Source organism: Balearica regulorum, chromosome 4 (genome assembly GCF_011004875.1).
Source record: "Balearica regulorum gibbericeps isolate bBalReg1 chromosome 4, bBalReg1.pri, whole genome shotgun sequence".
Taxonomy (NCBI): domain Eukaryota; kingdom Metazoa; phylum Chordata; class Aves; order Gruiformes; family Gruidae; genus Balearica; species Balearica regulorum.
This window is the reverse complement of record NC_046187.1, coordinates 73,007,932-73,021,255: the sequence shown is the minus strand read 5'-3', so window position 1 is coordinate 73,021,255 and position 13,324 is coordinate 73,007,932. Positions and strand designations below refer to the sequence as shown.

Here is a 13,324-nt window from a genome sequence, read left to right as displayed (position 1 = left end):
ACTGTACATTAAATGTACATGCAAGCTCCAAAATCCCTGTTCAGAAGAGGATAAAGCCAGCTGTGCGTATGTGCACTGTTTGGGAAACATTTGGATTTTATTCACAACCCACAAAATTCTTTCAACCCAAAAAAGTTGTAGAAAGAGATTCATCTTTCGATATCCCCTGGGGAGACTTCCACAGCCAAGCCAGTCACCCTGCACTCCCTTCATAGACAAACCCAACCACTTTTAGCACATGATTCACCCGATCTATTTTAGCGGTCCACGCTGGGACGGGAGGCTCCGTGCCTCTGAAAAGGCTGGTTTTCCCCTTCCAGTGCCCGGAGCACAGCCAGCTCCAACGCCACGGTCCACCTGGCAGAGGTCTATGCCTGCCGGCAGTTCCCACCTCTGGCCCTTGGTTACCGATCCACAGAGGTTTGTAAGTTGGAAATAATTTGACACGTTGGGTTTTCTAGTGAGTTATTATTCTTGGCACCCAGACAGCTGGGGAAGGAAGGAGCCTGCATCGCCACTGCGATGGGTCACGGCGTTCGGCAGGACTGGGGAAACCGGGATGTGCACGCGGTTACTGCCAACCGCTCACACAGCACGGGTGCCGCTGCTGGCGACGGCTCCTGAGCAAATCCAAGATTTGCAAATCCTTGGCCTCGGGAGTCTCTGAGTTGGGAAAGGGACCAGCAACCAGCTCAGAGTGGGAAATAAGTGTCCCTAAGAGAAGCTGCTGCAGAGCTGCTGCAGTCAAAGGGAGTGCAGTGAGAGCGAATCTGGGGATGCTAATTAATCCCCCTTTAGGAAGATATTTATTAGGCAAATGCCTCACATTCATATGCACATCTGCAGTCAACAGAGAGGCTTTTACTTTTTTCCCAGCCTGGCAAAGCAGGAGGGTGGGAGGCTGCTGCAGCCAAACAGCCAAGGGTGCTGGGGGGGGGCTCAGCCCACTCTGGCCATCCTGGGTCAAGCGTGGAAAAAACAGTTGAAATGACCAAGGTCCAGGTTGGAAGAGAACGTGGAGGTGGTTGAGAAGAGCTTTAAACCTAGATACCTTCCTTCCTCGCTCACTGATGGAGATGTTGCAAAGGACAGGGTGGGAGCCATCCCTGCCAGACAGCCTCATCCTGCTGGGATGAGCTGTGCCGGAATCGCTGCATTAATATAACCTGGGGCAGTTTTTGCTGTCAACCAGTTAATTGCTGAGGTTGATTGATACAGCCCCTGACGAGCAAAGGATTGTGGCTGCTTGTAGCTTTTGCAGAAGAAAGACAGAGCCAGCAGCACCTCTCTCCTTGCCCAGCAGACACCGAGCAGTGGCTCAAGGTTTGCAGGGGACCTGCCTTGGTGTTCCCTGCTCCGCAAGTAATAGAGGCTCTGCTCGTCCCAAATTGTTTGCTTCATTTGTAGTCACACAGATCTCATTGCTACAAGAGTTACAGAAGGATCTAGTTAGCAGAAAATGTTTCAAGTCATTTAAAGCCCAGGGTTGGATAGAAAACCTAAAATTTCAGACTGAGAGCAGGGTGTGAGCTTCCCAGCAGGGGAAGCGGTGATTCTGTTGTACGACTGCTGGGTGCTTCCTACCACCCGTAAAGGGGAGTGACTCCCCCCGACAGCAAGATGAGAGCTGCAGTTTTGGGAAGGATAAATAATGACATTTCCAAGGCTTACTGGTTTGCTGTGCTAATCCAAAGCAAAGTTGGCCTAAAGCAGACCTGCTGAAGGGAAAGCATGCTTCTTGCCGAAACACTCAAGCATCCTCAGCCCCCAGAGCCACACAATCTGCCCTGGTTATCCCAGGTTTTTCTCCTCGCTGCACCAGTGGATCGAACATCTAGACAAGCTCCTTCTTTACACTGAACAGTGAGAGCTGCTGAGAGCACTGGCACGAAATTCAAAGTCTAGACTGTCCATCTTAATTAAATTAGTTCTGTCCATGAGGTTCAGTGGTCGGTCATGGCATGTGGGAGATTTACCCTCAGGTCCTAGAGGAGCAGGAGTAAACCCAAGAGCAAAATCCTCAGTGACTTGGGATGACAACTGCGTTCTTAAAGACTGAAAGCTCCTGGCAGAGCAGTTGCCTTGCCAGCAAGCCGCTGTTAACAATATCCTTTTTATTCCAGGGGCCCAAATCTGCCATCTGCAAACCTGACTGGCTTTTGCAATTGATTTCAGCGCGGCCCTTGATTTTCACTGACATTTGCTTTGGTCAGTCACGGCTGCCTGCTCCTTTCGCATCCCTCCTCCCCACTGCGCAGTGCCCCCAGAGCCTCCCCTTCCCCCTGGTTTACAGAGAAAGGTGACATCCTGGCTTTGCAGTAAGAAAGGCAAAGTTTGGCATTCTGACAGAGAGGAAGGACTCAGGAAATCTGGCCCCGTGTCTGTGTCTTCTTCCAGTTACTGCATGATGGTGCATAAATCACTGCGTTCCTCTGTGCCTCAGTTCCCTCGCTCTGGCCAAGGATGACCCCCTCACCTCTGGGGAACAGGGGGTATTAATTACTGTTCAGGAGATGCTCAAATGTAGCAGCATAAATAGTAAACAAGTATTTAGTGCCTTTCTAAAGATAACTCATCTGCAAACGCTCAGGTCCATAGCCTGGGACCGGAATTGGGAGCTCCCCTGGCTGTTATGTAACTGCAGTGGGTTTGTGGTTGGGGTTTTTTGTTGTTTGTTTGGGGTTTTTTTAAGGAATGGGTTGTGTTTATTACTGTAGTTATTTCATAAATAAGCAACGCATCTGACTAGAGAGGATCAAACAAACATAAATGCCTGCTTAACCCAGGCATATGGAAACAGCGTTATTTTAATTATATTTTTGAAACAGCAACCTCCTATCTTTGGCCCGAAGCTTTCAGAACTCAAAGGCAAACACTGCCTTGATTTTTTTAATTATTGTTTTACCCATCCACAGACTTTTTGCCTTTGCGTTGGTGAATTTGGGGCTGCCGGGTATCTCCCAGATGCCGGAGTCCGACTGATCCTTGCTGAGGCAAGGCGTGATGGGGGAACGCAGGGACGTCATATGTCTCTCCTCTCCCTGTTGGGGAGATCTCCCTCCCGTGGGAGGCTCCGCTCTTGAGCGGGAGATGTTGCTCTTTTGGCTAACCCATCCACTGAACAGCCAGGCCACCATTGTACCTGCGCCGTGCTGTCTTTTATAATCCTGCCTTTTGATCTCCGGTTCAGACAGTCGCAGGCTTTGGGAACTGGGGGTTGCTCTGGCTGCAGTTGCAGAAGATGCTCGTTTGAAATGGGAACTCTGCAGGCACCGGAGCCTGCTGCTAGCTCGGCCGTGCCGTGCCGTGCCATGCCTGTCCCCCCGAGCAGGCTGGCAGCGCTGCAGCGTCCGGCCACGAGTAGGTCCCACAGCCACCCGAGGAGAAGCTTCCACCAAACGCCCGATGCAGTGCGAGGCTGTGGGGTGCTGGCACCGCTCCTCTGGGTGGGAAGGTTTCCAAGCCCTTACCTAATACTTCATCCTCTCCCCTCTCTCTTAGTCCTGAACAATTTTTAATAGAAAAGTGAAGCAATGAAACCACAATGAAATCATCACAGTGAAATCAAGCTTTAGCTTGAAGCAAAGATCCAGTCACTGTGCATCCTCCCCAGGACCAACCCGTGGGCAGCGAAGCCCGCAGGGTGCCAGCGACACTGCTGCCCTCGCTGATGGAGGGGTGCACCGCCCGCGGGGTGCGGGGATGAAGCTCTTAGGGGGGTGCACGGGAGCACCTCGCAGGGGGATGCGGGGATCTAACTCCAGGGGGGGGGGGGGGGTGTGCAAGGGTGCCTCCTGGCAGGGGGATGCACCTTGCAGCAGGAGGGGCAGATGAAACTTTCTAGGGGTGCATGAGTGCACCGTGCAGGAGGAGGCACGGCTGAATCTTGCAGGGGGGTGCACCTCTCCGGGGGGATGCACAGGTGAAGCTTGCAGGGGAGGCACAGCTGCACCCCGCAGGGGTGACTGCACAGGTATCACCTGGCAGGGGGAGGCACAGCTGAAGCTCTTGGGGGATGCACCCTCGCGGGGGGAGGGGGAGGCGGCGGGAAGGGAAGTCGGGGCACCCCGGCTGCCTGCCCAGCATCCCCTCGCCTCCGCCCCGTCCCTGCACCGGCCGTGCACGGCGCATGCCTCGGGCAGATGCCGGCCGGTTCCAACCGGGAGAGGCCGAAGCTTTTCGGGTCCTGCGAAGAGGAGGAGCCCGTCCTCCTCCTTGCGCATCCCCCCTCTCTCCCACCCCGCGGAGGGAAGCGGAGGCGGCGTGGGCACGGGAGGAAAAGTTACCGACCGGGGGGGGGCGGGGCTGATATATGTGGCGGAGGATTTATTTGGGGCTCGGGAGGCGCTGGGGGGAGCCCGGCTGCACCCCCACCCCCCCCCATCCCCCCGAATGGTCCCGCGGAGGGTGGCGGGCACTCTCCTCCGCGCCCTGCGGAGCGCCGCGCTGGGGCTGCGCAGGGACGCGCCGCCGCGGTGAATGACTCACCACGGAGCAGCCCACGCCGCAGCCCGCCGGGACGCGGTGCGGTACGAGCGACGCCGGCCCCCACCCCCCCACCCGCGGTTCCGCGTCCCGCAGGATCCCGCAACGCTCCGCGCAGCGCCGCGCACCCGCAGCGACTGTTCCAGAAAGCTGCCGGGCGTGCGGTGCTTTCGCTGCGAATAAATAAATAACGCACACGCACAGCCCACGCACCGCTGTGTGCGCGTAGAGATGTGCGAGCCCCCGGGAGGAAGCCGGGGCGCCGCCGCCGCCCCCCGCGCAGGGACGCGCCGTAGTAATTTGCAAGGGGCGGTACGGGAATGGGGGGGGGGGGGGAGATGCGTCCCGCCCCCCCGATCACATGGCGACCCCGCGCAGCCAATGCGGGGGGCGCTAGGACCCCGGGGACCCGCGGCCCCCCCGCCCTATAAATGCCTCTCCAAAATGCAGCGGAGCTCCTTTCTCCCGTCCCGCCCGGCCGCGCTGCTCTGCGCCCCGCGCAGCCGCTGCTGCCGCTGCCTGGCGGGTCTCCGTCCCTGCTCCGCGCCCCGCTCCTTCCCCCTCCCCTTTTCCTTTTTTTTTTTTTTTATTTATTTTATTTTTTAATTTTTTTTTTTAACCCCCCCTCCCATTTCTCTCCTCCGCCCCCTCCCCGCGGCCGGTTTGCATGCATTGTCTGTCTCCCAAGATGGTTTGTGAGACCAAGATTGTGGCGGAAGATCATGAATCAATCCCGGGATCCAAAAAAGACACGATCATTGTTTCTTCCTCCCAGATGTGGCCCTCTTTGGCGGGCTCCCCTTCCTCCCCCCCACCTCCCCTCAGCACCCCAAAAGAGGACCCCCGGCGCGACAATGTCTATATCCGCGAATTCCACCCCTCCGAGCAGGAGGTGGTGCGCCGCATATTTTACGAGGGTATCATGGAGCGGATCCCCAACACGGCGTTCAGGGGGCTGAAGCAGCAGCCCCTTACTCAGCTGCTCTACGGGCTGCTGGCGGGTGAGTATCTGCTCCCTTTTGGGGGAGGGGGGTCGGGGGGGAGGGGTTGTTCCCCCCCCACCGTGGGTCTTCACAAAATGGTCGGAGAGGCGGGAGGAGCCGGGGACCCGCCGGGGCCGGGCGCTGCGGCGGTGCGGCTGGGGGAACGCCGCAGCATCGTGCGGGGCGGCCGAGGAGCCGCAGCGCTGCGGCGGGGACAGGGGGACAGGCGGGCCGGGGGGGGGAAAGGGGGGTCCGCGGGGAAAGCGAGGTGCGCGGCGGGGGGGAGGATGCGCGATCCTGCGCGGGTTTTCAGGGGTGGGGGGGGGTCGCCCCTTAAGTTGCGCGGGGGTGAGGGTACAGTCATCCTTCTAGTTCTTCCAGGCCGGGGTGGTGGTGGTGTGCGTGGGGGGGGTGCGGTGAAGGGGAGCGGTACGCGCCTTGCACCGCGCACTGCACCGCCTCCGCGCAGCCCGGCGCGGGGGGGGGGGGGGGGGCGCGCCGCGTGCCGGCGTTGCCTGGAGACGGCCGGGCCCACCAGCGGAGCGTCCCCCCCTTTCCCCCTCCCCCGGCATGGGGGGTGTAACCCCTGCAGCAGGGCCCAGCCGGCGGCTGGGGGGGGGGGGAGGGCTCACCTCCCAGAGCTGCGTGCCCAAAATAGCGCCTGCAAGGTGCACACCCCCCGCCCCGTGCAAATAATTGCACGGAAGTGGGGGTCGCGTTGCTCATAATGTGTGCCCTCCACCCCCAGCAAGCTTTGGGCTGCTTTCTCGTGCCCTTGGTGGTTGCAGGCAGGTTGCACCCCATGCCCCAGCCAGGGGGGGAGGATGGGGCCCAGTGCTGGAGAGGGACCCCCCAGCAGGCGGTTGGGGCGCAAGGTGTCTCAGGTGGCAGCTCTGGGAGACGGGGGCCGTGCCGGGGGGGGAGCTGCTGTATCGGGGGCATCCACAGAAGCCCCCCCAGGTCTTCAGCAGCGCCCCAGCATCGAAGCGGGCAGGGTGTCTTCCCTGGTAGTTGGTGCTTCCCGCGATGGAAATAGTAATGCCGCAGTGGCAAACGCATGGCTGCAGAGCGGCGTGCCCGCAGCGTGCCTTTTCCGCCCCGGCCACGTTTCGGCCTCACCGGGAAAAGCAAAGTGGGGCCTGGGGTGTGCCTGGCCCCCAGTGTCCCCACCGGCCTTTCTCCAGGGGGGTTTGGTGTGACCCGCCGTGGCATGGCAGCGTTCTCCTGGCTGGCTTCCTGCAGGCACCCCATAAACTTCTCCGGGGTTATCTCGGTGCGCTATGCCATCACTTAACAAGATAATCTCGAGAGCGTGTATTGTGTGTGTACTGCAAATGTATATTTTTGTCTGTGCTTGGTTGTTTTTTTTAATGAGTTTGTATTCCGAAATCAACACTAAATTCTCTTTTCTGACAGGTATCGTTTATTTCTCTTCCTTATCTCCATAGTAATATGCTTTGTTGTGACCAAGTCCTTCCTGCTGACCTGCTGTTTGCCCATCTTTCTGATGGGCATGAGGTACTACTTCAGTAGAAAAGTTATCCTCCACTATCTCGATTGTGCGCTGCATACGGACATGTCTGATATTGAGCAATATTACATGAAACCGCCAGGTGAGTATAAATTTCCCGGAGGGAGCCTTTCCCCAGCCCTGCTCGGGGAACATGGCTGCTCCCTGCTGCTGGCGCCTTTGCCTCCTGTCAGCAGCACTGAGCAAGCTCAAAAGTCACCAGAATGCAGCTCTTTAGCCACACCGGACACAAAGCCATCTCTTGTTTGGGGTTTTGTTTTGGTTTTTTTCCCCCCCAAGATGTCTAGTCATCCAAGGCAGCCTCCATCCACCCCCTGAGCACAGTGCTCCTGGGTCCTGCAGCCGGTCCACGGACCAGGGCATGGGTTTTTGGGGGCAACGAGAGTGGATGCTGCAGGTTATTTACTGCTGGCTAGGTCCACCCCACCCCTTGTTTCTTGACCTCAGTGTTTCTTTGCTCCTCATGCTTGGTATTACCTCTGAGAGCGGGAGGAGGGGGAGATGAAAGGCCTTTTAGCCCAAATGCATAGAGGAACCTGGTTTAGTTCTTGTGCCCATTTTCCTATATTATTCAAGAAGAACCTTCCTTAATGCAAGTGTTTTGGAAGAGGCACAGATCAGGTATGTAAAGGGATGCTGCCTGGGTTTGACATAATATGCATTCATCCATTTGTTACATATACATATATAATTAAAAATAGAGTATCTAATTATAGTATTTGCTTGTTAAGCTGTAAAAGGTCTCTTATGTGATTATTTAAAAAAAAAAAAGTCCCTTTAGATCTTGTCAGGTGCTATTTCCCATTTTGTAGGCATACATCCGTGTTGAGGACCAGAGCGAGGGGATGTCTGGGCAGTCCTTTGTGGTTTGAGGTTTGCTTTTGGCGGTTGCACAGTGCTAGTGGTAAGCTGGGAGGGCAAGGCGATGCCAGTATCCCACCTTAGTTCCATCTTCTTGGGGTACCTACTCTGTTGTTTTTCCATGTGACAGTGTCGTCGCTGTATCATTGCCATTCCCCAGGTGTGACAGACCTCTTCCTGGGCACTTTTAGAGGATTTGTAGGAAGTCCTATAGCCACAAACTCTCCTTCACTTCTAATGTGCCATATTACTGTTTTCTAAAATGATGCTCCTCTAATAAAAATCCCCAAATATCTTAGATGTGCTTGCTTTCGATTTCATTTCCCATGATAGTGCATATCTTGTACAGATCTTGTCCCATCTTACAGGTTGTTTTTCATTTACAGTGCTCGTTTTTGTAAAAATTAAACGAAGTGTGACTTGTATTTAAAAAGCTCAATCTTTATTAAAGGTGGTGTCACAAAACCAAAAGGGCTTGCAGCAAAACGTTTCCGAACCTCTGTAGTGAGGTTCAACGTTGCATTATGCTGGAGAAAGTGGTAGGGAACTCCATTAGAATAAGAACATGTAATACGGAGTCAATAGGCATTTGAGTTCCATCACTCATTAACACTTGGGACTTGTATGGTCACGATTCAGGGCATGGATCAAAGTGCCTGTATTTCTAACACTAGCATATATAGAAAATAAAGGAAAGGGACTCAAATGCCCTCAATTTGTTTAGGGTCAGTAGTGTAATCCAGTTCAGCTCTGTTGCCAACATGTCTTTGAAACGTTAGTGTTGCTTTTGTTTGGTACCTAAAAGGGCTGATTTCAATTTTAGAGCAAGTGTGTGGGCTTTAATTTTTGACAGAATTTAATCAAGTGTAATTCTGCCATGCTGTAAAAAGCAGATTTATAGGATCGTTGGTGCTTGTTAAAGGTTCTTGATGGTAGTGGTACAAAGCAAGTTGGCTGGAGTCGTAATTAGGTAAAGACCAAAGAGGCTTTGGGGACTGGGGAGGAGAAGGGTGTCTGTGGGTCGGGACTGGCACCACCAGTGTCACGTGTCCACGTGCCACAAAGCTGCCCGGAGCTATTGGGTGTAGCCGTGCACGAGGCAGGAAGCCAGTGCTTTGCTCCTGTTTCCCCCAAAAATACCGTTGCCGGATTTCTTCCCTATGAGGTAGCAGTATAAATACAGTCATCTTGGAAAAGCCAGAGATTTGTGTGCTTCGAAGGCTGGCTGTCTGAATGTGCAGAGAATGACAGCGATCTGCTGCATCAGCACTGCCCATCCCACCCAAAGGACAGAAAAATGACAACACAACAACTTCCAGCCCCAAGTTTGTCTTTTATTCCACTAGTTTACAAATTAGCACACAGGCAGAAACGATTGCAGTGGGAATGAGAAGGGCTCCTTCTTCTGCATATTGCTCCAGCTTAGATGTTAGTGAAAGCTTTTGCAGCGAGGCGTTAGGGAAGAAATGGTCATGGTGAGGTAATGGGGTGCGGAAACAGGGGCCCAGAGAGGCTGGAGATGGTCAGAGCTCAGCTAGACAACTTAAAAACCCCCAACCTGTTGTAATTGTAAGTTGGCCTGGCTTTAGCTGGGAGTACAACCAGGTAACTTCTCACTCCTCCTTTGGAGAATCCTTGTTTACCTGCTTGAATATTTTTTTTCCAACATGCAAAATGGGGGAAGGGAGGATTTCTGCAGTGGGTTTGCAAATTTGGGTTTCCTAGGGTGACGGATGCAAAGGTAGAGCTAGGATGTGGTTTCAAGGTCTCTGGTCATGATGTGGGTCGTGGCTTTGCTGAGGTTTTGCTCTTGGCATCTGTGGTACCCAGGCATGAAAAACCGTTGTTTGGAGTGGGCTTGTTGGGGTGCTATTGTCCAGAACACCTACAGCAAATAGCCTCTGGTAAGGCAGGCGTCTACAGTGGGGGAAGAAATTAACTACTAAAGCAGGTCATTCTTGGTAGCTTTGCCAAGGCATCTGCAAAAACTATGGGTCAGTTTTAAACCCGAACCAGAAGGACTCAATGGGATGCCATGAGCACTCAGCTTAATGATCAGTGTTGAGCAATGCCATGAGATACGCCGTATTACGGTTTTGCTTCTACAGTTTTTCTGAACTGCTCGCTTCCAAGTTAGTTGTTGTTTTAAATTTCCTCCGCTGTTTTTTGTATGAACTTAAAAATATGTGCTGACAGTGATTTTGCAGAAGTACACTAGCCAAAATTTAAATCTTTGTTTTCTCTTGCCCTCCTACACTTATGCCAAGGATCTGGCAGAACATTTGGGCCAACACTTCACTTTGAGCTCGTACGCAGTGGGGTGACTTGAAATTGCTGTTGATTTGAAAGGAATTGTTTGTGTTGAGTCCTGTGCTGGGGTCTTAAAACAGAAGGTTGAATGGTTCAAGCACCTTCCTGATCTCTTTGTAAACTTGTATTTTTCATTTTAAAATAGCACTTACTGGAATTTTCCTTTTTTTTTCTTTTTCTTTTTTCTTCATAGGCTATGAAAGAAGGCACTGGGGTGGTAGAAAAGAAAAGAGTTGGATAGTGGGCTTAATTGTCAACCAGAGTAACTTAGGCTCTAGTAAACAAAAAAAAGAAAAAAAGAAAAAAAGAAAAAGAAGGAATTAATTTTAAATAGAGCCCTGCCTCTTGCATTTCTCTATGCAAATAAGAGGAGCACAGCTGGAGCTTCTTTTATGGTCTGATGATTTTGACAACTAATCAATTTTACAGTGTCTCTTCAAGCTTCTGTCCCAGTCGGTTGTGTTGTGTATTTTTTGTGGTGGTTGGTGCGTTAGATTCTTGCGAGGTGGAGGTCTCTGCTGGAGAGCCGATGGAAACCAGGACTGCTTGCCTCAGATGCAAAACCACTGCTCTCCAAACCAAGCGGAGCCAGGGCTTTGGCTGACGGGCTGGCACGTCTTTCTGTGGTGGTTTAAAATGTTATCTCCCACTGCTGGCTGTCCTGGCAGGGTCTGCCGAGGGGCATGCCTGTGCGTTGTGGTGGTGCAAAGACCTGGCAGTGGTGGGAGCTGACCTTTACCAGTGGTTTCGGGTGCTGGAGATGAGCTGGGTGGCTGCGTTGCAATGCCCAGCGCCGCAGAGCAGGACGGATAGACAGCACAGACGGGCAACCTGGAGAGCTGCGGCTGCAGGACCTGGTGGAGTCTTAAGGGCATCTGCCTTGCGTAATGCAGCAGATGAAGCCGACGTGGTTGGTGCAGGGGGTGTCAGGTCACATTAAACACGCCACACTGAGAGCTGTGGGTTTTGGCGGTGGCTGCACATCTGCGGCTCTGGGTGCCTCGTGCTGGGAGGGGATGTGTGCCTTTGCTCTCCTGCCTCTGTCCAGGGCTGAGCAGAACCTCCCTGTCCCGCTGCCCCTTGTCCCCTGGTACGTGAGGGTGCGGATGAAGAACCTGCACTGATGTCCCAACGTCCCTGGGGGACAGGGCAGGCCTGTTGCCTAAGAAGAGGGCCTACAGGGGGGATAGCTCATTAGGGTTCAATTCCTGCTGCTCTTGGGTGGCACGTTCCTCAGCTGAGCCCAGAGGAGGGACGTCCTACCCTTCTTGGCAGAGGTTTTGAGACCGTGTTCTGCCGGAAGGCCACCAGTTGGGTTGTGAGGAGGTGAGATCCTGTTTGCTGCTCATTCCTTTTGAGGTGTTTCTCGCCTTCGGTGGGATGTTAGTCTGTGTAATGAGCAAGTATGGTAGTTGTGCTCCTGGATTGAGCCCGTTTGCAGTGGGCTTGATGCCAGAGGGACAGAGCTGACACCGGAGGAGTTGAACCCAGGTGTTTGCAAGGAGGTGAGCGGCTGGATGTGAAATTGGGTGGTTCCTGCTAACCCTGCTTAGCTGGTGCTGAACCCCGGGTGGGGGTACTGTGCAGTGAGCAGCAGTGAGTATTGGGGTGCTTGGGCTGGTGTGGGATCTGCAGCTAAAATACACAGGGGCTGCCTTGGGACGAGATCTTCGGCCTGGGAGCTGCGGTTGCTCTGCCATGGCCAGACCCTTTGCAAGCCGGGGCGGGGGGTTCTCCCCACCACAGAGCCCCCGGGCGGAGGGGTGGCCGAGGAGCCCAGTTCTTCCACATTCTGGGTAATGCTCAAGTTGCCAGATAAGCAGGAGCGCCGCTGCCCGCTGATAACATTGTTTGGAAAGAATAGAGCAGCTCTTGCTTTGCAAAGAAACGGCTTAGTTACCTGACGCCGGGAGAGGGCTCAGGGCTGCCGCTTCCCAGGGGAGGAATGTGTTTTTGGAGAGCCCTGCCCCGCTCCCAGTGCCCGAGAGGCAGCTGGAATCTGAAGCATCCCTATCTTCAGCATTTGCTGGCTTATGCAGCGCCCTGACCTCACATATCTGCCAAACCCCTGAGCTAGCTGCTTGTGTATCGGGATTTTCGCGCGTGCCTCTCCTCACGCACCGCACAGGGCCTTGAGGAGTCCGGCGCGGGGCTCGGGGCTGGAAAACCCAGGGGAGAGGCTGTGTCCTTATCTCTGCCTCTGCGTTTCCCGGCTCTGCTCCCCACCACTGCTGGGAACCGAGGTCAGGTCTCGTCCTCAGGCGGTGGAGGGTCTGTCCCGGGAACATTTCACGTGCTGGCACCTCTCTGTACTTCAGTGAGGGTGCTTCAAGGGATGCAATCCCCATATCAGAGATCCTACAGGATTAGGATTAGAGACCTTTAATATATTTTATAGGAGGAAGTATTACATCTGAAAGGATTTCCAAGACTGGCCTCCTGTGAGGAGTATGGTCAGGGATGATGATGCTCAGCAATTCCCATTGTTGCATTTGGGTTTCTATAGCTGAGCGGCACTGGAACTGCCTGGTTTGGCATTTCTCATTTCCAGTGCAGTTTGTTGGGAAGCAATAGGAAAAACATCTCATGTTCCCAAGCGTTAGGGATGTGCTTTGTCCAGCATTAGTAACGTACTGAAATATTTTTCTATTTGTTACCTGAATCACGCAAAATATCTTTAAAGTTAAGTTTAAAGTAAAGTTTAAAGTTGTCCGGCCCGAACCCCACCTCTTCTGATACGGCTTGTACTCCATCATGCGTGGTTGCCTTTTTTCGCTGTGGAGGAGCCTTGGCTTTTGCATCTGGAGGCAGCTCCATCCCGCAGACACTTGGCGTGGGCACGGCGAGCAAGGCACGGCGCTGCCAGGGCCAGCACCAGAGCTCCTGAACTTCTACCCCACAGTCCCAGAGCTGACACACCACCTCCCCCAAGGGCTTTCCCCGGTCCCAGCAGCAAGGGCAAGCTGAAGGCAGCTCCTCCAGGTCCAGCCCAACCCCGCACCACTGCCGATGAGCACCGCACGAGACCCACGCTGCACCAAGCCGTGAGGGTCAGCTCCGCTCAAACCCACTCTGGGGCCTGCGACATCTGCGTGCCCCACAGAACTCTTCATTATTCAGTTTTCTTCCACTTTGGGGCGGTTCAGGTAGTACA

The 13,324-nt window shown here is 54.1% G+C and overlaps 1 protein-coding gene across 1 annotated transcript in view; it reads left to right on the top strand.

Annotated features, from left to right (window-relative positions):
• Positions 1 to 4,945: 4,945 nt before the first annotated feature.
• NAT8L (N-acetyltransferase 8 like) overlaps positions 4,946 to 13,324 on the top strand; it is a 32,007-nt gene continuing 23,628 nt past the window's right edge. The window contains exons 1-2 of the mRNA XM_075752670.1: positions 4,946 to 5,486; positions 6,917 to 7,081. Of these exons, the coding sequence (XP_075608785.1) occupies positions 5,153 to 5,486; positions 6,917 to 7,081 (499 nt within the window). The 5' untranslated portion in view covers positions 4,946 to 5,152. The remainder of the gene's footprint in view (positions 5,487 to 6,916; positions 7,082 to 13,324) is intronic.